The sequence below is a fragment of the Ceratotherium simum genome, chromosome 23, assembly GCF_057802395.1.
Source record: "Ceratotherium simum simum isolate JZ-2026a chromosome 23, ASM5780239v1, whole genome shotgun sequence".
NCBI lineage: Eukaryota > Metazoa > Chordata > Mammalia > Perissodactyla > Rhinocerotidae > Ceratotherium > Ceratotherium simum.
The window spans coordinates 10,401,710-10,426,575 of record NC_141922.1 but is presented as its reverse complement, the minus strand read 5'-3'; the positions used below and the strand labels follow the sequence as shown (position 1 = coordinate 10,426,575).

Sequence of the window (24,866 nt, the reverse complement as noted above, 5' to 3'; positions counted from 1 at the left end):
GCAATTTACAATGCACCTTCACAAATATTTAACTCTCAGTGTAGCCCCAGTGGCAGGTAATCTCCCCATGTGACAGAGGAAGAAGTTGAGGCTCAGATGAAATGATATCATGCATCTGTAAGTGCCCAGAGCAGGGCTGACTCAAAGGACGGACTCACGTTCATGAAACCAATGATCTGTGGGTGAGTAACGCACAGGGGACCAGAGTTCATGGTCTTCCCACCTCACCAGAGCTGCCCACACAAAGAGGATGAGAAGTGGGAGCAGGAGTGGATGGTGCCACCTGCCAGGGTGGGTGAAAGAAGGTCACAGATACGGATGTGTTTGGAACATCTGCCATATGTTCTTAGACTTACCCTGAAGAGCCCTGGGCTCCGTTGCCAAAGACTCTGAATTAGTGATGGGGTGCGTGTGTGTGTGTGCATGCATGCATGTGTGTGTGTTATTAGGAAGAGTGGGGGCCAGGATCTTGCTTTTATAATCACCCGAGGTATTGCTGATAAGGGGGTCTGAGAGCCCCACTCAGGCTCATGACCTTGAGTGTACTCTCTGGAGCATGTAACCAAGAGTTGGAGTGGCAGGAGACGGAGACAGGTACTAGTCAAGGGCCGGGTCAGAGAACCTGTATTGACTCTGTGCCTTTCAGCAAGTCCCAGTCCCTCTCAGGGCCCCATTTTCTGCCTGAAAAATAAAGGGGCTGGACTGGGAGTCTGATCCTAAGTTTCCTTCTAGGGAATTCCATTGATTGTTAGATTATTATTGCCTGTCTACCAGGACAGGTGGCCCAGCTTAACTGTGAGGTGGGAGGGGAAGCTGAGCTGGGAGCGGGGACAGTCTTGCCTGAAGGGTGTCAACCAGTAGGGGCACCTGGAATCAGAACCTGGCCTCAGGGTGACAGGGCTTCAGAGAGAGTGGGAGCCACAGGGCGGGGCCTGGGGAACGGGCTGAATGAAAGGTTTTCCCCAGGCCACACTTGCTCCAGAAAAAGAGTTGGAAACCTTATTCTGCAAAGGTCTGGTGAGCAAGTATTTTAGTATTTAGTATTTTAGAGCAAGTGTTTTCAGACCATATGGTTTTTGTCTTAATGACTCAACTCATCCATTGTAGGGAGAAAAACATGTCTGTGTTCCCATTAAACTTTATTTGCCAGGCAGGTGAGTGGACTTTGGCCCACAGGCTATAGTTGGCCAATCCTAGCTCTAGATAAACCTACATTCTATTTGTCAACTGCTGCAGCATTTTACCGACTCACTGAGAGTGTCAATCACTCCATTCAGCCCTGCTCCCTTCCTCTAGATGGTTAGAAGTGTCCAGAATGGAATTCACAAAAGCAGTACTGAAAGCCCTGGATTCTCTCCAGTTTCAATGATCACATCTATTCATTATTGAGTTTCTGATAAGTGCGGGGCCTTACTAACGTTTCTCTGATCCGGAGGGTCAGGTGTTACTAACCCCATAGTACAGATGAGGCAGCCAGGCGCACACAGTTAAGAGGGTTAGGAAACTGCTCTTTGAAGTCAGGTGGACCTGGGTTCAAGTCCTGGCCCCAACACCTTCTAAATGTGGGTTCTTAGGACATTGCCTATCCTCACTAGGCATAATCTGAAAAACAGGGATAATACTATCTATTTCCTGGGGGTTATGGTTTGGACAGCATAATATAATCAATACGAAGCACATCCCTTGACACAGGGTGAACGCTCAACAAATGGTTTTGATGTTAAGTGACCATGCTAAGATTTAAACTCAGTTCTACTGATTCCAAATTCTTTGTTGTGTCCCCTGCATCACACGTCTCTCTTCTCAACAAGGGGGTTCTTAGTGGAGTCACGCCCTCAGATTCTTGTATCTACTCGTACTGGCTCTTTTTCCTTCTGAAGCCCATCTGGAACACAGCTGTGAGGCTACAAGCAGAGCATTGTCCTGTGGGGATGAGGCAGGGTTTCTGTGTGTCATCTCAGGGGGCTAATCAGGATGACCCCCTTGGAGGGCAGTGACTCCGGGGGACCGGTGGGAATATCCACCCATGACACCCATAGGCATGGCAACCGTTATCCAGGGCACGGATCCTGCACTGGGTGGAGGCTTCGTTTGCAGCTCCAATGGGTGGGTTATTTTCACCCTCTTGCCTCCAGGCCAGCCATCTGCTTCCCCTCAGAATTACCTGCCAGCAGCCTTTATACCAGGTTGGTTCATTAAGGAGAGTTCCAGAGAAATTGCCAGGATTTTCCATTTCCCATTCTGGACAACATTAACTTTCACTCATTCACTACAAGTTCTTAGAGCTAATTTTCTGTGGAATTTTTTCCAAAGTAATAGGTTATGTCTTGTTTCCTCCCTCTTCCTTCCTTCTTTCCATCCATGAATCCATCCTTCTTTAACCTGTCTATCTTTCCATCCATTCATCCATCCAAGCTTTGAAAATATAATTATATGTCAAACACTGTGTTACATACTCAGGGAAGCAAAAGTCACAGCTCCACTTTCAAAGAATCACAGTCTCGTAGAGGAAAGCTAAGTGCAAAGACAGCTAAAATATCGTGTGAGAAAGGTTTTTTCATCCCAGGCAGGGCAGCCAGGGGAGGCTTGCTGGGGGAGCAAAGGCTGGCATGAAGTCTTGAGAAGTGAGTCAGAATTACTGCTCAGAGAAAAGCTGACAAGAAGTGGTGTGTGTGTGTGCATGTGTGTGTGTATGTGTGTGCATGTGTGCGAGTACCTGTGTTGAGGGTGCTAAAGTGATGAAGCACATTCCAGACATGGAGAGTCATGAAGTGGTGTGGCTTTATGGGGACAGTGCATATGGTTTATATGGCTGGAGAATAGGCATATGGGAAGTGTGGCAGGAGATGGGCCAGAGAGATAGGCAGGGAGCAGAGTGGGAGGGGCCTCATTCCTACCTCAGGAGTGGCCAGGGGCTTGGCCTGCTGGGGGCACCACTGGAGAACTTTAAGTTGGAGAGTGACAGGGCCAGGTGTGGGGCTGAGCAAAGCAGGCTAAGGAGTGAAGGACTATTATGCTTCCTCACAGATACTTTTTTTCTGCAAAAGCATGGCTGTCATTGGAGGACAATGGGAATGGGTTAACAGTTGGGAAAGCATAACCCCAAAACTTTGTGAACCTCCCAAACTCAAATAGGCCCAGTTGTCTCATTTTAAGAAGGAGGAAACTGACACCAAAGGGGTTTTCCAAAGATTTTCATGGAGGGATTTAACTGAAGGATAAGCACCCAGTTGTTGCAGTGGACTCAAGTGTCTTTGAGACACATCTGCCAGGGGAAGGATGATGATATTCAAGCCACCACCTCATTCTGACTTACGCAAGTGTTCCTTTGGATGGAAAAGACTCTTGACTTCAGAGATGGAGAGAAACAGAATGCATGTTCCTTGAGAATAGTCAAGAGGCCTGAAGCTTGTTGAGCTTGCTGCAAAAGTTCGTTCCCAGTTCTTCTTTCTGCCCCTTTGCCTGCACCTTGGGTTTGGAGACGGGGCAACTCAAGCTGGCTGAAAGGTTTTGTTTTCGTTTAGCAATGAATCTGAAGACCGCTTGAAAAAATAGTCACAGTACTGGGGTTAAAATACTAGAGATGATCAACAAGCTGACTCATAGAAGTAGCGAAACTCCACTCTCCGAGGGAAGGTATTCATTGCTCGAGGCAGACAGGAAAATACGTCTTTCAGTTTCCAAGATGTGTTTTGAGTTTCTGGTTTACTCAGAGATGCCATGTGTATATGTATACTAGAGATAGTAGTTGTTAAATCAACACTGGCTCCGTTCTGGCACATCCCACACGTTCGTGCTCACTTCTTTGTCAAAGGAAGGTGGTTGAGTTGGTGGATGGAGAAAAGGCTTTGGTTTGGAGAAAATGGGGCTCAAATCCCACCTCTCTCACCATGCTGCCTGGTCACACTTGACCTTGAACATCAGTTTTCTCCAGTCTAGAATGAGGATGATACCTTTCTCATAAGGTTGTGAAATAACACATTGAAACTCCTGGCACTGTGCTTGGTATATCCTATAATTTTACTCATCACTGCCCTTCACAGAAAAGCATGCTAGGGAGTCATGCATGACTGTCCTGAGGCTCAGCTTTCTCATCTGTGAAATGGGGATAAAACTCTAACTCCTGGGTGTGCTGCGTAATGTACACGCAGTGCACAGCAGAGTGCCAGGCACATAGAAATTGCTCCCAAGGGTGGGCAAGATTTCAGCTCCTACCTTCACTGGGTAACAGATCACTTCTTCTGGAAGTTATTTGGCAAACTCTCGGGAGCACAACCCTGAACCAAGAAAGCAAGCAAAAAGAACCTCCTTCTCCCACTCTCTTCTCTGAGCTATCAGAATCAGTGTGGCCAAGTTCACTCACTTTCCTCAAGGCAGAGCTCTCAGACCCTAACTTAGAACTCTTAGGAGACAGGCTTCTCTCCAGTTTGGGTTTCTGATTTCTTGGCCCTTGTCATATTAGAGGAAGCCAACTAGGAGGGATTGGAGTGTTAGAATCAGAGAGGCAGAAACACTGAGAATCCACAGATGAACAGGGTAAGCACAGAGGGAAAAGAATGAGGCAAGGGAGACGTCCAGGGCGCAAGATAGAAGTAGGCCCTCACTCTTGGGGTCATGTTTGGTATTTCTGAGTAAATCAGAAATCTAACAGCCTGGGCCGGCCCTGTGGCTTGGTGGTTAAGTGCACGCGCTGCGATGCTGGTGGCACGGGTTCGGATCCCGGGTGCGCATCGAGGCACCACTTCTCCGTTCATCCTGAGGCCGAGTCCCACATACAGCAACTAGAAGGATGTGCAGCTACGACATACAACTACCCACTGGGGCTTTGGGGGGAAAAAATAAAATAAATAAAATCTTTAAAAAAAAAAAAAAAAAAAAAAGAAACCTAACAGCCTGACAGGGAGGACCTCTAAATCCTGTGTCCTGGGTGTTTTCACCTCACCCTAGTCCCAGGTCTGAGCAATGCCATTAATGATTGACCAACAGGGAGAGGCCACATGAGTCAAGTGAGATGGTGCTGAATTGTTGGAATTGCCCCACAGAGAGAGGGCACCCTGTTTGGACAGAGTGGGTATTGAAGTTGGCTACAAAGAAGGACTCCCTCAAGTGTAAAAATAATGACTATTTCTTGAGCACGTAGGAGTTGCATTATTATATGTGCTTTTTGTACATCATCACTGCACTCCAACGAGATAGTATTATTAATCCCTGTTTTACAGAAGAGAAAATGGAGCCCTAGAGAAGTCCAAAGTCATTTAAGTATAATAGGGAGAGGGACTTTACCCAAGCTTTCAACCCCCAAGTTTGCACCCCCCACTGCGCTCCACCGTGTCCTCAACTTTGGGAAGCGTTCCCATGGCGACCTATGGATGGACCCGCATCTTTCAAGCCGTCCTCCAGCTTCACCTCATGCCATCCTCCTCCTTGTCTACTAAGCTCTAGCTTAGTGGGTAACTTTGGCTTTTTTCTTGCCATTTCTTGAATAATCCAAACTCATTCCTACCTCAGGAATTTTTGCACTTGCTGTTCCCTCTGCCCGGAATTCTCTCCTCCTAGAGCTTTGCCTGGGGTACTCCTCATCCTTCAAGTCTCAAGGTCACCTCTCAGAGGGGCCTTCCTCTTAGCATGCCCTCCTCTCCTGCTGCATTTTATCTACATCTGAAATTTTTTCTGACACCGTCTCATCCTACTAGCGTGTCAGCTCCTGGAGAGCAGGAACCTTGTCTGCCTTCTTCGCAGCTTATCCTTGGTTCTTAGAGCCCGACACGTAGCAGATTCTCAATGGGCATTTGTTAAATGAATGGGCTCTTGAATTGATTTCGGGATTTCGCATGCCCTGTGTGTCGTGAGGCTGTAACTGTAAAGCAAGGTCTTGTCTTGAACATTATCTCTCTGTTTATCTTTTCTAGTTAACTGTCCCGAAGGAAGCTATTTTCGGGATGAGCAATGTATTCCCTGTCCTGTTGGATTCTACCAAGAACGGGCAGGTAGCTTGGTCTGTGTGCCATGTCCTGTGGGCAGAACGACCATTTCTGATGGAGCTTTCAGCCAGACTCACTGTAAGTTCTGCAGGGTCCTGCTTTGAAAGAGAAACCCTACAATGCATCAAAGACACAGCAGGGCGTCTCAACCTCAGCACTATTGAAATTTTGGGACAGATAATTCTTCATTTGGGGGATGTCAGGATGTTTATTTAGTAGCATCTCTGGCCGTTACTGTCAGATGCCAGTAGCACACCCCACTGCCATGCTGTGACGACCCAGCATGTCTCTAGACATTGCCAAGTCCATTGCCCACCACTGAGAACCATTGGGAACATAGCATAATAATCAAAGGGGCACCATCTCTGAAGGCCTATACCCTGTCAGAATCTGGGCCAGACATTTTACCTGTGTGGTCTCATTCAATCCTCCCATCTCCTCTTCTAGGTAAATATCATCAGCCCAACTTTTACAGATCAAAAGGCTAAGTCTCAGAAAAGTAATTTAGCTCAAGTCACTCAGCTAGTAAGTGACATAGCTGGCCTTTGATCTTGGTACTGTCTGATTCTGAAACTTCTGATTTTTGTAAGTCGACCTTATCAGATTGAGAAGTGGAAGACATTTTCCACCTACAGTCGCTGCCACCGTGTAGCTCATATTCCCGTTCTGGTCCTCTACATTTGACAGGACTGTGTGTACTTGTGGCCTTCCCATATGTCATGTGATTTCTCTTGGCCTAGTTACTTAATCGTCACTTGGGTATTGTTGGGTTTTTCCTAGCAAGGACCCAGAGCTTGCCTCGCTGTGTGTCTTTTCATGTTAGTCTGAAATTACGTCAACATGAGGAAATCATTATTGCTTAAAATCTGAATAGTGTTTAGAATTTTAAAATAAACAAAAGAGATCAAGTCACCTTCTCTGATAAGGGCAATTTCCTTCGTCAGGAGAGCAATGGTAATAAGGCGATAATTTCAAGAAAATAAAAGTAAGGGGTATTTTATAGGCCGGGAGTCTGACATGCCTCCTAGAGAAGAAACTCTTTCCCAGGAACGCAGAGTGTCCTTGACATATGGACATCCCCCTCAGTTTGCACACGTTGACTGCAGTCACTGTGGTCTGAGATGACTTGAAGTGCCATCACACTGCCAGAGGAATGCTTTCTTAAAAGGGGATTGCTGTAATGTACTGATCCTTGATTATGGAGGGGATCTACAGAAAAGGTAGGGAACAGAAAAAGGGGCTCAGGCTCGGCACCAGCCAAACCCATTTCCACCCCCGCTGTCCCTCCTACTGGCACTGTGATCTAGGCCAAGTCACCTTCCTTCTTGGAATGTCAACTTCCTCATTTAGTAGATGGGGCCAGTTATACTCAGAGAGTGATTATAAAGCGTGTCTTAGTCAGTTTGGGCTGCTATATACAAATCACCATAGACTGGGTGGCTTCAACAATACGTGTTCATTTCTCATGGTCTGGAAGCTGGAAGTCCAAGATCAGGATGCCAGCATGGTCAGGTTCTCAGTGAGGGACTACTTCCCAGTTGTGTCCTCACCGGGCCTTTCCTTAGTGCATTCATGCAGAGCAAGAGATCTCCTGTGTCTTCCTCTATTTGTAAGGGCACTAATCCCATCACAGGGATTCCACCCTCATAACCTCATTTAAACCTAATCACCTCCCAAAGGTCCCACCTCCAAATACCATCGCATGGGGGGTTAGGCGTTCAACATATGAATTTGAGAGGAGAGGATACAAATGTTCAGTCCATAGCAAAGTGGAATCCATTAAAATGTTTAAGATGAACAATAACCATTCATCCCCATGCCACTTTTGGGGTAAGCTTTGATTGCATTTCCACGTAGAAGTGGAGGTCTGTCACATCATTATCACTCTCCCAGACATCTTGAGTAATGGAATAGATTTCAGTGAATGGGTCTCCAGCATCAGGGCTAAGGGTCTGTTTATATCTAAGAACTTCTCCATGACTCATTAACTCCGCAGTCCTGTCTGTTATATTACCTGGTCTGTGTTCCTAGATGGAGTCATGTTGAAGAGAAGCACAGGGTAGTAAAGTCTGCCAGGTTTCAAGTGATGCCAAGCTATTGCAATATTTCCTTGGTTTCCTTTTGGTGTTAGGATAGCTTTTAGAATCTCAATTCCTCTACAGATTTCAGGCTGTTAGCTGTGCTTCTGAATGACTGGCTACAGATTGGAGGTTCCAACAACCCCTCCAACTCAGGATGCCAATCACAAGCCCAGGATGTTTCCTGCACTTCTGACTGAAGGGCTGTACGTCAGAGGTTCCCAAGACCCCCCTCCTTGGATTCAACTAATTTGCTAGAGCAGCTCACAGAACTCAGAGAAACATTTTACTTACTAGGTCACTGGTTTATTATAAAAGGATATAATTCAGGAACAGCCAGATGAAAGAGATGCATAGGACAAGGGATGGGGAAAGGGTGCAGAGCTTCCATGCCCTCTCCAGGTGAGCCACTCTCCTCAAATCTCCGTGTGTTCACCAACCCAGAAGCTCTCCAAACCCGGTCCTTTTGGGTTTTTATGGAGACTTCATTATGTAAGCATGATTGATTAAATCATTGGCCATTGGTGATTGATTCAACCTCCAGCCCCTTTCCCCACCTGGATGTCAGTGGGTGGGGCTGAAAGTCCCAACCTTCTAATCACCTGTTGGGTTCCTCTGGCAACCAGCCCCCTTCCATAGATGCATACAAAAAAGTCACCTCATTAACATAACAAAAGACACCTCTATAGCTTTCATCACTTAGGAAATTCCAAGAGTTTTAGGAGCTCTGTGCCAGAAAAGGGATGAAGATCAAATTTATATGTTTCTTGTTATAAATCACAATATCACAAGGAGGGAGCTAGATATTATGTGACAGAACTGAGCAAGACACTGGAATACAAGAGCGAACAAAAGGAGATCAGGTCCCTCCCTGCTCGGAGCTTCTATTGAGTGGAGGCAGACAGTCCTCATCAACCATTCTTTCACTCAGACAAATAGAAATAATAAAAATAATAACCACGCTCCGTGCTATGAGGACAGATGTGAGTTGATAGGAGAGTGTGTCGGACATCAGGGGGTAGGGGGGCTTCTCTGAGGGAATGAAGGTTGAATTGATGAGGGTTGATGGGCAGTGAAGAGTTAACTCATTGAAGATTGGGGAGAACTGTGCGCCAGGAGAAGGAACAGCTGGGTAGAGCCTGTGTTTGAGCAAATGGTATAAGAGAAGGTGGTGTGTTCCAGGTACTGCGTGCAGCAGATTGTGGAAGCACAGGGCGCAGGTGCAGAGTTAGATGGGTGGGGCCAGATCACAGAGGCCTTAGTGGCCCAACAGTGAGCCTGGACATCATCCTTTGGTCAGGTGATGAGTTTTACACTAGAGAGTGTCTGGCTCAGACGTGTGACTTGGACGACTGATCAACGACTGGGAGCCTGGGGGTGGGGAGGAGAGGGGAGCCCAGAGGCACGTCATTGATTGTTGAGTCTATCTCTTGGTTCCAGGCGTCACTGACTGTCAGAGGAATGAGATGGGCCTGCAGTGTGACCAGGACGGCCAGTACCGAGCCAGCCAGAGGGACGGGGGCAGTGGGAAGGCCTTCTGTGTGGACGGCGAGGGGCGGAGGCTGCTGTGGTCGGAAACCGAGGCCCCCCTCATGGACACCCAGTGTCTGGGTATGTGCAGCCCGTTAAATCAGCCATGATACTGGAGAGAGGGCATGTGCTCTCAAGGGCTTTTTAGAAAGGGAGAGACATGAGATGCGTTTATCCTCAACTTTTTTTTTTTTTTAAAGATTTTATTTATTTATTATTTTTCCCCCCAAAGCCCCAGTAGATAGTTGTATGCCATAGCTGCACATGCTTCTAGCCGCTGTATGTGGGACACGGCCTCAGCACGGCCGGAGAAGCGGTGCGTCGGTGCGCGCCCGGGATCCGAACCCGGGTCGCCAGCAGCGGAGCGCGCGCACCCAACCGCTAAGCCATGGGGCCGGCCCTATCCTCAACTTTTTATTGTGAAAATGTTTAATCTATATAGGAGTTAAAAGAATAGTAGAGTGAATAAATATCTGTCACCTAGGTCCAAAATTGTTAGTATTTTGCTCTTTCACTTTCTCTCCATTTGTAATCATTGGAGAGTACATTTCAGACATCATGAAACCTCACCCCTAAATACTTCGGCATGCATGAGAAATGAATTAAAAAAAAATGAATCTGCTGAGGTTTCCTTTCTTGTGGGCAGCTCGCCTCTGAAAAGATGGGCAGCCTTTCCCTTGGTGGGTTGTCGTGAGAAGACGTGAGTGCCAGTCCTGGTTCCATAATTTACTTGCTGGGCGACCCAGAGCAAATTGCTCAACTTCTCTGATCCTCAGTCACCCCACCAGCCTCCTGAGACAATGTGAGGGTTAACCTCATCCTGTGAAGATGACAAACATTCAGTGGGCGCTACCCTGTGCCAGACACAGATCTTCAATGAGACAATGGCTAGGAAAGTCCCAGGTGACCCAACAAATGTCCTACAATACTGGGTGCGATGGGAGTGGGGTCAGAACTAGTTTAGTCCCAGTGGTGCCCTTTACTGGCTGTGTAGTGTTGGGCAAGTCACTTACCTTCCACAGTTTCCTCATCTGTAAAATGGGGATATTAATGTCCACCTTGTGGGGGAGTTGAGCGTTAGCAATGACATACTTAACAGAGGAAACAAATATTTCAGGGTGATTAGAAGACTCATTAATACCGGTTGCCTTGTTTCCTCTTCTGTTAAACAATGAGCAGGCCGAGATAATCTGCAAGGTCCTTTAATTCTGCCCTCTTCTAAGTCTTCAGGATTCTGCGCCACTTTTCCATAGAGTCGCCTTCGCTGCTTGAGGGCCTGTGACTTAGCTTTGCACACTTGACACACCAGATCAAGCCCTAGCTGCCCGTGTCTCTTAGATTTCTGTGTAAGGAGAGGGCCAGACATACATGGGCTTCCTATGTGCCCAGCCCATTTACATGGGCTAGCTAATTGTAAGCTTCACAGAGGTTCCCACAGGTAGATGTTCTTATGCCCAATAATGTAGTTGAAGAAACTGAGGCAAAGAATGTTTAAGTGACTTATCTTTGTCACATAATCAGGATAACATACCTAGCATTTGAACTGGTGTGTGTCTGACTCAAACCCATTCTTTCCATTACACCAATCTGTGCTACTACCTAGAGTCATCTGCTTCCTCATCAAACACACACCTGTACCCACACGTGCACACTTGCACACAAGCATAATACACACACATACATGCGCACACATGCACACATAGCCTGTGTGCTCTTTAAGGAAGTTGGTGCAGTTAATGATATAAAACATCTGAGAAAATCCTAGTGAGAAATTTTCATTTTATGATGCTCAGAACAATCATTTCCCTTCTCCAGTAAAGTGCTAATAAATCCCAAGGATTGTGTGTGTGTGTGTGTGTGTGTGTATGTGTCTGTGTGTGTGTCCATGGATAAATTGCAAATCCAATGAAAGTATTATTATCTTTTTCCTGCATTCCTCCTCTTGGGCAGAAGTAGCAATCAGGGGAGCTAGAGATGGAAGGTGCTTTCAGAGATTAGTCAGGCAGATCTTTGCTGCCCTTCACATTGAGGGAGAGGACGTCCACAGAGGGGAAGGACTTGCCCAGGGGCCGTTGTGCTTCTGCCCTTTCTGAGGTTATCACCTACCGGTTGGATATTAACTCCAGTGCTCTTTGCATCCCTGTCGATGGCTCCACTTTGAGGATTGTCATGTGCACTTTGTAAAGCATTCATGGCTTGTTCTGCGCTAATCAATGGCACCAGAAGCGTTTACGAGTAATGGCTCAGCTTTGCCAAACTCAGTGCCGCCTCCCTGAGGTGCTGGCTTGTGAATGCCTCCAGATGGGTCCTCAGCAGTTTTGGCTTCTTATGCAAAGCTCTGAGGTTAAGTTTCCCTCTCTGGATATGCAGGAGGATTTCCACGTTAAGACACTGGGCCCCCACGGGACGTCAACATGCCTCTTCTCAAAATTCTCTCCACTTGCCTTTGAGAGTATCTTTCTCTTTGGAGGTGAAATTCCAGTCTCATTTTTGAGTCTTTTGTCATCTTGAAAAAGCAAAGGGCGTGGAGGTCAGTTATATAACTCCCCAAATGGGGATTTGCCCTCTCCACCCCCATGTCCACCCACTTTGTCCAGACCTGGGTTGTCACCTGCATGGATTACTGCCTCCTAGCACCTCTTCCTGCTCTAGTCGTGCCCCCCTCCATCGTTTTTCTACGATGCTTCAGAGCAATTATTCTAAAAGGCGATTCTGTGTACGCAACACCCCTTAAAACTCTTCAGTGGTTCTGCGATGCCCTCGGGATGAAGCAAAATTGCACGCCCCGGCCTCCTCTCTGGGCTCTAGCCTCGTTAGCTAGTACGCTCCTGTGGGGCCAGAACTGTGTCTTACCTTTTGTTCTAGTCCACAGCAGTCGGTGCTCGTTGACAGAATGCATGAATTGCTCCGGTTATCTGGGCTTCTTCAAAACTGTTTCCTACAGGTCATCGGGGAGGGAGATTCTCCCACCACCTGGATTCCTGCGGCCAATTTACAAGCCCTGTGCTTAGGCAGGGTGTCCTTGCAGGGGGCAGAGGGACCTGGCATTTCCTGAGTTGTTGCATGTACCAGGTCTCCCATGCTGTTCTGTTTAGTCCTCACCACCAGGAAGCTGGCTCTCCGAGAGTGAAACGTGCGCCAGGGCACAGAGCTGGCGAGGGGTGGTGGCATCCGGACTTGAGCCCGGGGCTGATTCCAGAGCCAGTGCTCCTTCCCCACTGCCTGCTGCCTCCCTGTCTTAGCTCCCTCCTGCTGTAGCCTCCCGGCCGTCCTCTTCTCTCTGTGGCCCGTGGTTAACCCCTCGTTTCCTCACAGTTAGTTGTTTACGCACTGACCTTTGCCAGTAGAAATATTTTGCGGTCATCTTCCCTTTAACTCTAGATCCAGTTTTCTAATTCTGCTTTTTGTTGACTCATACCAAAGACATCGTATACCGTGTCAAGTGCCCGAAGAAAGGAATATGCCTGCCCTTGGAATCACACCACCTCCATAATGTTCTCTCTAGTTTTCCTGGTGTTGTAATGATCTTGGCAGTCATTCATTCATCCATCCATCCGTCCTTCCATCCATCCATCCATCCATCCATCCATCCATCCATCCATCCATCCAATAAACAGGAAACTAGTATGTCTGTCACTATTCTAGCTAGTAGGGGTTCAAATATTCTCAGGACATTGTCCTTGTCTTAGAAAGAGACAAGTACATATGTAGCCATGAAACACTGTACAAGAATCTTGATCAAATATAATGACGTGCTCTGATGTTGGCCCTTAATGCTTTCCCTAAGTCATTTGTAAGTATCTGCTAAGTAGAAATTTGGTGTGTGGGAAATTATACCAAGAGAATGTATAAATCTGCAAGCTAACTCAATATTCCATGGAATCATTGCAACTCAGTTTATAGATTATTTCTGTTCTGTTTGGTGATGAGCTTCTTCATAGAATGCTGCGATGTGAAGATCTCCATCACCAAGGTGTCCCTTTTCTGAAAACCAGCAGATTCTCTAATGAAGTGCTAAATTTATTGCATTACGACCACTGGGAAGATTTTAATTGGAAACGGAAAGACCTTTCAAATTTTAGTTAGTCTCCTAGAATGTTGTGAGCTTGTGGTCTATACTAATCAAACCTTAGGGACACTGGGCTGCATATAGCATGGTGTTTGCTGGACTGGGGCCCGAAGTCTATACAAACAAGAGACCAAGGAGTATAAAAATAAAAAAGAGAGGAAGACGTGAGAGCAGACGGACTGAATAGGGGAAGCACATGAACTTGGTGACTTCAATGATAAGTCTGGAAGGGCCACTTTGTAAAATTAGATTTTTTTCTATATCAAAAGTTTTAAAGGCTTAATGCATGTCATTTCTGTTATATAATACTCCCCTCTCCCAACCCCATCCCAAAATGAATAAACTTTTTTTTGCACTTATTATGAAAGCTGAGAAAAGATTGGTTTGGATGGTCTTAAAGTTATTGAGATGATGAAAACCAATCTAGACACAAGTCTCTTTCGTAAAGCAATAGGTGTGCTTATGAGCTTATAATTATGTCTGCAAAAAACTAGCACTCGTGTGCGTTGGGGCTTGTTTTTTGATAGTTACCTGTAAAGTATTGACACCTTTGGGCATTTTGGCTTGTAAAATGCATCTCATCCCCGGAGAGTTACGCACAGTGCTTTTTCGCTTGGTTGATGAAGAGTGAGTTCCAGGTCTCATAGCCTTGGGAAAGTTTATTTCTTTCTCCTCCCTTGTCTAGTTTCATAAGCCTGTGACTATGTTATTCCTACCAGACAGGAGCGCAGAGATGTTGATGGTAGCTGGAAAAACAGATGCTAATACATCATTTAAACAAATACTGTCGTAAAAATGCCTGAGCCACATGACACTCTTTCAGATTTACATGAACCCATATGCACATGTTTTATTTGTATTTTTAAAAATAACTTACCTCTTTTTCCAGAAAGAAGTCAAGTTGTCTTATGGAAAGAAAATTTTCCATAAAATAATTGCAAGATATAGTTAGCACTCAAAGATAAGGACAGGGAAGTCTAAATTTGATAGAAAATCAATATTAATGAGAAAAAATGAGTTGTCAGGACTAACATAATATTAAATTTCCTCCTTACTTCCTGACAATGAGGGAGAAAAAGCAGACGTGGTAAGCTATAGCTCTCAGTATTAGATGTGAGGCAGCATGCTGGAACTATCTTAAAAGGGAATTTCTCTCCTTGGGACATGTGTGTGACCAAGGGCGGCAAATGCGAAATGATTTCTTGACCTAAAACTCTTTTGGGCTTCTCTGCAGATGCCTACTACCTTCAGAGTCAAATTGCATAATCTGCTTTTCTTTCAGTGATGCAGAAATTTGAGAAGGTTCCGGAATCTAAAGTGCTCTTCAATGCTGACATTGCTGTGGTGGTCAGGTCCAAAGTTCCTGGTTCTGAATCCCCACTGATGCAGTGCTTGGCAGGTAAGGGATGGCGGGGAGGTGGGCACATGGCGACTGGTATAGGAATAGGCTCTGCTGATCTTGCACGACCAGTCAAATAAAATAGTTACAACTATAATGAAAAGATAAACTTTATCAAAAACACTTTGTAAATCAATTCATTTCCAAAATGTACAGTCAACTCATAATTTCACTTCAGAGTTTGTGGTGCATCTATTATATGCCGAGATTAGGGAGCAGAAAAAAGAACACTAATTTCTTGTGGAGCTGTCTGTCCAGGTTGGGAGATATGCCTGTCTATTTCAACCATGAAGCCAGGGAGGGATAATGACAGCTACCATTTATTGAGCATGTGTCATTATAAGGGTTATCTCATCATCCTACAGTCACAGTCATTGTTGTCCAATGTTATAGACGAGTGTATTTGTGTGAGTGTATTTGTGTGTGTGTGTGTGTGTGTGTGTGTATTTGGGAGCAGGGAGTAGGGGTATGTGTCTGTCTGTCCTCAGCATCACCTGAGAGACAGGTGGGTGACTGTCCCATGGTGTTTGCAGACTGTGCGTTGGACGAGGCCTGCAGCTTCCTCGCAGTGTCCACGGTGGGATCAGAAGTCTCGTGTGATTTCTATGCTTGGACAAGTGACAACATCGCCTGCATGACTTCTGGTCAGGTGAGTCGTGGCAGCTGTGCGGTGGTTCTGCCTCCTGTCCGTTCTATGTCAGACTTACTCTGATTGCGTTGACACCAGGCTGATCAGGGGATGGAATGAGATTGTGGGTAGCTGATCCCATGTTGTCTCCATTTCTTCAAAGTGATGAGACTTTGGGAAATTGAAACTGCAGTAGACCAGTGATGGCTCAGGATGAAGCTGACATCAGGAGCATTCATCTGAGCAATATCAATTAGGATCAGTCCTGACAAATCAGTCAGAAGAGAATTTCAATGATCAGCACTCCCCTTCTGCTACCCACCAGCTTACCTCATCGGGCGGTGTGGGCAGCAGATGCAACAGGGCATTGTCCAGAGCCCTAAACACCATCTGTCCCCTTGAGTCTCAGACACCCCCCCATTCCTTTCCATGGTAGAAGTAAAATATCATTATGATTTAAAAAGCAAAAAATTAAATATTAGTTAGAACCACATGGAATTACTGTTTCTATAAGTCAAAGCTGGTAGAGTATTGGCAATTTCATGGTTACCATGAATTAGGACAGAAGGGGATGCAGTGAAAATTAATTCTCCTGTCTCTTAACTCCCTAACTCCTAACTGCATGCAAATCTCTATTTTTACTCTCCAGTTTCTTATGGATCCTTCCCGAAAATTTCTATGTGTTTATAAGCATCAATCTTTGTTTGTTTACATGCTAATATTTTATAATACATATTCTTTTCTACCTTGATTTTGCTATATAATATTTAACTTTCAGTATCTTAAAAAAGGAACCTTGTTCTTTTTAATGGCAGCATACCAATCCATCCTATGGATGTACACAATTTATTTCACACTTGTTAAGGATGTGTAGATTTGTTAGCAGTTTTGCAGCATCACTAACACACGTGCATTACACGCCCTTTGTCCATGTTCCTGTGCTGGCGTGTGAGTGTGTATTCATAAGCAACATCCTGGAAGGGGCATGGAGGGTGGACTTCTGAATTTTAGGACTTGAACTGGGGTCTGAAACTGCATAATCCCGAGAAGAGGCAGAAGGGGTCTTGGATTGAATCTCAGCCCCATCACTTTGGGGCTATTAGACCATGTGTAGATTCCTTAACCTCAGTCTCCTCATCTGTAAAATGGAGTCTTTAACTCACAGGCTTCTGGTGAGGATTCAAGGAGCTGACACGAGACCCAGTAGACTGTTGAGGAAAGGTTAGCTCCTTTAAGTTTAAGGTGTAAGCATTCTGGGGAGGATGACAATGGCCTGTATTGTTTTCACTATCATGATTCAGACCTGGTCTTAAGATATGTCAGAGAGGGAATGGGGGTCATGAGTGGGGAGGGGGAGGACAGGCTTGTAGGCTGATGACACTCAGCGAGAACTCCCTGTCATTAATATCAGGACTGAGCACAGAGCCTTGGTGTCGCCCTCTTCTGCTGTCGGACAGTGCAGACTAGTTCCATTTACTTGTTTTATGGGGTTTCCAGGTGCTGCGCCCTCATCTCGGCTGGTCCATGGCAAGTGATTCTGCCAACAGGACACCTCTGTCCAGACCTCCCTCAGGTGCCTTGTGGCTGAGGGGTCTGAGGACCACAGCTGTCACTGTGTGTCACTCTCAGTGACAGTGGCTCCCTAGGTGATTGTCAAGTCATTGGGAATCCCCGATTTAAAGAAAATCTGCTCCTTCTGTTTTCCTAAGGGATCAAAGCCAACTTATAGAGTTAATAATAATACAAAAATAACTGACACTTACTGAGTGCTTACTAAGTGCTGGCATTTCTCTGGCAAACATATTGGATTATTGATCATTTGATCCTCCGATATCTGACAGCTGCTCGTTTAGTAAGTGTGGATTTCAGTCTACAAGAAATATACCACTTCTTAATATTTTTTTTTTTTTTAAAGCGAAAAAGGCGTGAATTCTACCTCCAACTCCTCAGCCATGAGAGACCCTCTCTTACCAGGAGAGTCCTTTAGAAGGTGGCTTTGGAGCCAGGCTGCCTGGGTTCAAGCCCCAGCCCCACAACGTGCTTGTTGCTGTTTTGCCCCCTGATTCATCAGAGCCCCCGTCTCTGATGTGGGGAACTAATGGCACCCACCTCCCAGAACTGTTGTGAGGACCGAGTAAAGTCGTGCACGGAAGAGCTCACAGGACAGTTTCTGCCGCAGAGTAAAGGCTCAGTGACCATTGTTACGGTTGCCACCATTGCTGTTATGTTGTTATCCACACGTCGGGTTGGCAGGAAAGTCCATCTCAACAGTTAGTAAGGCTCCTCTCCTGAGGGCCCAGGGCTCTCAGAGTGGTCCCAAGGCACGGACGTCGGGGCGTTGATGACTGATGACTGATCCACACAGCCGGTGCTGAGGCCATGAGCCCAGGCGCTGCCTTCAGGCCCCTCCGCGCCCTTGTGTCTGGGCCAGGCCCGGGTGTGGAAGGGACTCTTGGGCACGCAGGGGCCCCACCCTTTGGGGTAAGCCCCTCCAGCCACTTGCCCCACCTCCGCCAGGGCCTGACCACAGATGGGCCAAGGGCTCCTGCTGCCTGGGACCCACAACTCAAGCCCTTTTCTGGTCTGCAGGAATCTTTCTCCTCAAAGGCTCTTGTTCCTCCCAGACCATCATCGGTTCAGTGAGCTCAGGCTTTCTAAAACACAGGAAGAGCTGTTGCCTTCAACTAGATTTGCTTTAGCCCCTGCCCTCCAAAAATTCCCGCAGCCGGGAAACTCAAAGGCAGACCACTTTGAGGGGGAGGGTAAAATACAGGGAAAAACCACAAATTGATACAGACAGATTTATCCTCCCACGCCCACACAGCAAGAGTGCTGGAAAGAGTCGGAAAGAGAGATCAGAGATGAGTGAGGACGGCAGGATCTTTGGAAGTCTGACCTCCTCATGTCCAAGCTTAAGAACCTTCCTCTGGTCCTCACTGGATACCAGCTGCGTGCCTCCAAGGTCCTCCATGAGCTGGCTCCTGCCTCCCTCCCTTCTCCCTCCACTCCCTGCAACTGACAGGCCCCGAGAACACTGGACCTAGTTCTCAAAACACCCATGGAATTCTAGTTCTCCATTTCTGCTGTTTCCTCTGCTTAAAATCACCCTTCTCTTGTTCCCACCTGAAAAACTCTTACTTCTATATCAGTACCCCACCCAGATTCACTTTTTCTGGGAAATTTTCTAGCTCCCCTTTCTCAATAGAATTAATCACTCCCTCTTCTGTAATTGACCTCCTCTCTAGTTACGTGTGTCTTTGCAGCTAACACTCTGGGCCGGAATTTACTGCTTAATGTCTGTGTGCTCTAATAGACTGGGAGAAACTATCGAGCAGGAATCTTCTCTTATTTATCTTTGCAGCCCCAGTGCCGAGCTTTGGTTCAAGTCTGACGAATGTTTATTGAATTGAATTATTAAGTATCACAGGATGATAACACAGCCTCTTTCCTTCTTCAGGATCAAGACACATTGGGGAACTCGAAGGCCACCAGCTTTGGAAGTCTTAGCTGCCTGGTGAAAGTGAGGAGCAGGGATCAAGACCCTCCGGCTGTGTATTTGAAAAAGGGTAGGTTGGTTGAGAGCTGGATGGCTCGGGGCCTCGGGGGCTTAACTTGTTCAGTGTTTGGAGCTGCTTTCCAGCGGGGCACGTTTAGGGAGGGGCCCGACTGCCAAGGGACTGGGAGGCTCATTCTGTAGGCGAGGAACTAAGTTGCAGGGCAGACACAAAGTCTGCAGGGAGAACCCAGCTGAGTCCAGACTGTGTGCCCCATGCAGCCCCACGAGGCTGCCTGTGAGGTGGGGAGCATCTCCAGCCGGGACATGGGCTCTGGGCTCCCTGCAACTGCCCCTCCTGGGCTTCCCTCTCACGGAGGCTCACGCTCCTCTCCCATTGATCTCCACCCTCCCTGGAAGTTGTCAGACCTTCTCCTCACAACCAGTCCAAACCTCCGAGCACTTTCTCTCTCATCACCCTGCACGCAGGACCTCTTCCAGCTGTGATGCGCTTGCTCGTTACCTGGGGGCCTGGAAAAATGCAGATTCTGAGTCAATAAGTTGGGGTAGGGCCAAGATTCTGCCTTTCAAATTCCCTCTCAGGGATGCCAAAGCCGCTGGTCCCTGGACCACACTTCGAGTAGCACGGGTGTATCATGTTTTACAGCTTACAGCTCACTTCCCCATACATCCCTTCATTCCAGCCTCACGGAAATCCTTGGAGGAAGGCAAAAATGGGATCATAATCCCCATTTTACAGATGAGGAAACTGAGACTTAGAGAGATTAAGAGAGTTGCCCAAGGTCACACCGCTAGTAAATTTGGGAGCTATGTTTGACCCTAAGTGTGTCTGAATTCCCCCTCAGAGAGGGCTTCACAGAGGGCCAGCAGGGAAACACTCTGATCTCTGTAGCTTGTGTAAGAGAAGCAGTCCCCCTGAATCCTGTGGCCTGTGCAATTCTGCCCTGTCCTGCTCGCCTCCTGCCGCCTCTCCATCAGGCCCAAGAGAGGTGACAGCAATGCCAGGTTGTGAGCCCTGGGCCCCACGAGGCTCTGCCCCATGAGCCGTGACACTGTCACTAGCCACTGCGCTCCCCGGGCCCTCACTCCATGCAGTTCAGGGTGAGGGTGGGGGAGTCCGCCTGCCCGGGTTGACCCCAGCTCTGCTGCACGTAGGCGATGTGATCTTGGGCCAGTTCTTGATGTTCTAGGCTTCTGTGATTCCTCATTAGTAACACAGGAGCCACAGGCGAACAAAGGTGGTCGGGAGGTCGGAATGTGGTGACGCATGGGATGCTTTTAGAACAGTGGAACTTGGTAAACAGCAAGTGCAGGATGTTTCTACGATCATTTGTATTTTTGCTAAAAAGTTTCCTGATGACCCGAGGCTATGGCTGTGGACCAGAAGACAGCCAAGGGGGCCTGGATGAGGATTTGGGGGTTGGAACGAAGGGTTGCAGGCGTGTCATTCTCTTAGGTCCGTAACTCAGGGCAGGTGGCCTAGCTCCCAACAGCTTCAGACTTGCACTGCGAACAGCTGGCAGCCAGTGGAGAGGTTGGCACGGCTCAGGCGCACAGCCCCAGCTGACCTCAGCAGCAGTCCTCAGCATCGCAAGCATTTGTGTTTTTTTTGTCTCTGGTCCTTCTTTCACTGAATGCCTCCAACTTGTCTCAGAGGAGGGTCCCCCTGGGATAAGGGAGTCCAGCAGAGCTTGGATTTCTCTGATCTGTGGCCAGGGTTACTAGAATTTCTGCCCCACTGTTTATTCCAATTATTTTTACTATCCATTTTTAAAAATAATAACAGAGCACAGAGATTATTTTCTAAAAAGGAAAGCCACAATAAAACAAGTAACTCCTCCCAAAAATATTCTTTAAAACCATACCTTGGTCTTTTGTCACACTTTTAAAAAATGCAATTGTGTGTTTTTTTTTTTAAGTGTTTGTTATATTTTTTTCCTTCTCACCTCCTGAAAGTTTATACTTAGGGGGAAGATTGCAAGGGAAATTGCGAAGCTTCCTTGCTGCCAAACTAAATCAAGGGCAGAATTGTTTTTTGCTTTTTTTGTTTTATTTTGATGTATTTTTAAAGCAGAAAGTGCACAGACCCAGCCTTTAGGGATCCTGGTGTTGTGGAAAGGGAAGGGAGATTGGGGCAAGCTGCATCTGGCCTCAGACTCCCGCCTCCCCACTTACTAGCTCTGTCTCTGATCAAGAGTGACTTTATTTTGCTTTCTGTAAAATAGCAATAAAATATCACAGCTGAGGGGAAAAGGACACGGTTTCTGAAAGTCCCCAGCACAGTCCGTGCCACTTAGTAGGTAGTCAAGCACGTCCATTCACACGTCTGGCGTTGAGTGTCCGGGAAGAAGAGACAGCTTGATCCATCCTCCAGTACCATCCTCTGTCTACACCAACTGAGAGTCTGTGGCCTTGAACATGGAGGAGGAGCCATGTGATTTTTCAGGATCAATGGAAGACAGCTCCCAAAGTTTCCTTTGAGATTCTCTAGCCCAAACCCCTTATTTCTAGATGAGGTCTAGAAAGAGGAAGCACCTTGCTGCTACATCAAGGTGGAACCTGGAACTTCAGGGCACGGCCTCCCCCAACTCTGAAAGATCTCCCAGACCTGCTCCACTGTCTAGGACTCGACCATTGTGGGAGTCGGCTCAGCACTGGCACATCCCATAAGTATTTACTGAGCACCCACGGTGTGATACACACTTGGGCAGGCACTGTGGATGCAGCTGTGCATAAAGCACACAGAATCACTGATTGATGAAGGAATTGATCCAGCAATAAGATCATTTCAGAGGGTGATATGTGCTTTGACGAAAATGAAACAGGACAATCGGATGAAGATGGACCTGGGCCACCTAGAATATCTGTCAAATTCATAGACACAGAGAGGAGGACAGTGGTCACTAGGGGCTGGGGAAGGGAGAAAGGGGAGTTAGGGCTTGATGGGTGCAGAGTTGATGAAAAAGTTCTGGAGATGGATGGTGGTGATGGTTGCTAACAGTGTCAATGTATTTAATACCATTGAACTGTACACTTAAAAATGGTTAAAATGGTAAATCTTATATATGTTTTATCACAATTATAAAAGGAAAATAAAGCTGGACATGAGGTGTTTTAGGGTGCCCAGGGAAGGAACTTCGGAGAAGGGGACATTGGAACTGAGACCTGAAGATGAGAAGGAGCCCACCGTGCAAAGATCTCAAGGCAGGTGGTCCTTCATGCAGGGTGATGTGGAGGATGCCAAGGTGAGCTGAGAGAGAGCCCTACCCTCCAGGGCATCACTGTAGAACTTTCTGCAGTGATGGAAATGTGCTATAAATCTCTGCTGTTTAAAATGATAGCCAGTAGCCAACGTGGCCACAGAGCAGTTGGAATGTGACTCCTGCTTTGATGAGCTTTGATGAACTGAAATTGACATTTGAGTAGTCACCTATGGCTAGTGACTACTGCATCAGATGGCAGGGAATGGCCCCAGGGAATCGCAAGCTGGTGGGGGAAGCAGACACCATCTCAAGTGGCTTAAATACAGGGTGAAGGATGATGGAGCCTTTAGCAGAGGCATGAAGAGAGTCTAAGAGAGATTGAGGGAGGAGAGATGAACTCTAACCATAAAAATCTGTGGGATGGGCCCTTTAAGTTAAGCTGGTGAAGGATCGGGGGGGCTTCGCTGGCATAGTTAGAGGGCATCAGGCAGAAGGGGCTGAGTGAGTCAGTGCTTGGAGGGAGAAGATACCGGCCATTGGAAATGTCTGCTGAGCATCAGCCAAGTGTCAGGCTCATTGCTCAGCCTTTTTATGTACAGTCAATCTTTTTATCTGCTCAACATCCCTGAGGATTACATACTATCATCCCTATTGTACAGATGGGAAAGCTGAGGCTCTGGGGAATTAGGGACTTGCTTGCCGTGCATGCTGCAGGGATTTGCACTTAGGTCTGTCTCATTCTGAAGCTTGTGCTCCTAAATCCCACACTGTAAGCCTCTCCACTACCTCCAGGTGCACGAGTCGGTAAGACCTGGTGAACTCCTGGGCCGGCGGGAGGTCAGGTGGTGAAGAGCATGGGCCTTGGCGTTCCTTCTGCCATCACCAGCTGTGTAAACCCAGGCAAGACCATTCAGGCTTGTTAAGGTTCTCTTTCCTCAAGTGTAAAATGAACATAATTATAGGACAGACATTTGGGCTATAGTGCAATATATATATCTCTCCCTGAAAAATCTCATATTTGCAAAATGATGCTCTAAAAATACAGGGCTATGGGAAAACTAGACTTAGGGACAGGCAAAACCCAAACCATGCCATTTCTAAACAGAAGACTGACATAAACAATTACAATCTTATGTAAGATGCTAGCACAGTTTAAAAAAAGACATACTGAATCCATCACCAAGAAATGTGACAGTAAATTAAAGGCCTAGGTGGCCTGATGTGGGAGGATGTAGGGAAATGTTGAGGCTGCTGAGTTACAGAGACGAGGGCCGGTTGCACAAAGAGAAGGGAGAATTGCAATCGTCTCTTTGAAGACAGAGTCGGTGGCGGGTCTGAATCAGGAGGAAGGACGTGGGCCGATGGGCGTTGTGTCCAGTTCCGTTTCTCTGCAGCTTCTTGCGTTCTGCTGCATCTGTGCACGCTGCATTCACCTTGTGTGATGGCACGGGGCAGTGAGATGCCGGGGAAAACTGTAGCTCTACCATTGCTGCCTCAGCATCACAGTGCCAGAGCTTCGTGTCCACCGTGTGTTCGAACCACTTTGCGGTTTCAGAAACGCATGTGATACAGAGCAGGGGGAACCTAACTCACAGGGCAGAGAAAATACAATGAGGTCACAAAGGTAAAGCACGTGTCACGGTGTCTGTGTATGCAGTTGGAGCTCAATAAGTAGTTGCTGGTAATAATAAAAATAATCATAAATGCCAGTTCTCCATAATCATAAATGCCAGTTCTCCGCACCTCCCCTTCAGACCCTCAAAGGTATGCTGGGCGTGTGTCTGGGTCTGCCTTCAGATTGGGGGCCATGGCCATGGCGGGGTCCTCGCTCCTCATGCCCAGGCACATGCAGAAGTTTCATGGCACAGAGAGCGTCTTGTCTTGAACCACATGCTGCCCCAGCACAATCAGAGAGTCCACTGTTGTATGACCAGTGAACTCTGGTCAACTCTGCATTGTTTTGAGATTTTTAAAAAATGCTTTCTGCTTTTTCCCCAGGCCAAGAATTCACCACAACTAGTCAGAAGAGCTTCCAAAAAACTGGTTTCCAAAACACGCCCTCCGGAATGTACAGGCCTGTCGTGTTCTCAGCCTCAGGAGCCAATCTGACAGAGGTCCATCTCTTCTGTCTTCTTGAATGTGACCGTGATTCGTGCTGCGATGGCTTCATCCTTGCACAGGTCCAAGGAGGTAATGTGACAGTGAGGGCCAGGTCCCTCCTGTACTATGACAAAGGATGGGGAGCACGTGGGGTCGCAGAGCCGGGATATACAATGTGGAGACGGCCATGGGAAATTGCAGGCATGAAGCGGCCACGCCCAAACAGAAGGTGCTATTCACATACACAAAGGGACAAGCTGTGACCCTTTCAACATGTCACATACTGTGCTAGCCGCTTCATGTTGTAATGCTGATTTTTTCCTTACTGCTGTCTTCAGGGGAGGTATGGTGAGCTCCGTTTTAC

The 24,866-nt window shown here is 47.1% G+C and overlaps 1 protein-coding gene across 2 annotated transcripts in view; it reads left to right on the top strand.

The window, feature by feature from the left end:
* TG (thyroglobulin) overlaps window positions 1-24,866 on the top strand; it is a 262,905-nt gene that overhangs the window by 47,863 nt on the left and 190,176 nt on the right. For both annotated transcript variants that reach the window (XM_087447433.1, XM_087447432.1), the window contains 6 exons: window positions 5,910-6,059; window positions 9,500-9,670; window positions 14,941-15,057; window positions 15,591-15,706; window positions 19,143-19,251; window positions 24,401-24,592. In XM_087447433.1, the coding sequence (XP_087303559.1) occupies window positions 5,910-6,059; window positions 9,500-9,670; window positions 14,941-15,057; window positions 15,591-15,706; window positions 19,143-19,251; window positions 24,401-24,592 (855 nt within the window). The remainder of the gene's footprint in view (window positions 1-5,909; window positions 6,060-9,499; window positions 9,671-14,940; window positions 15,058-15,590; window positions 15,707-19,142; window positions 19,252-24,400; window positions 24,593-24,866) is intronic.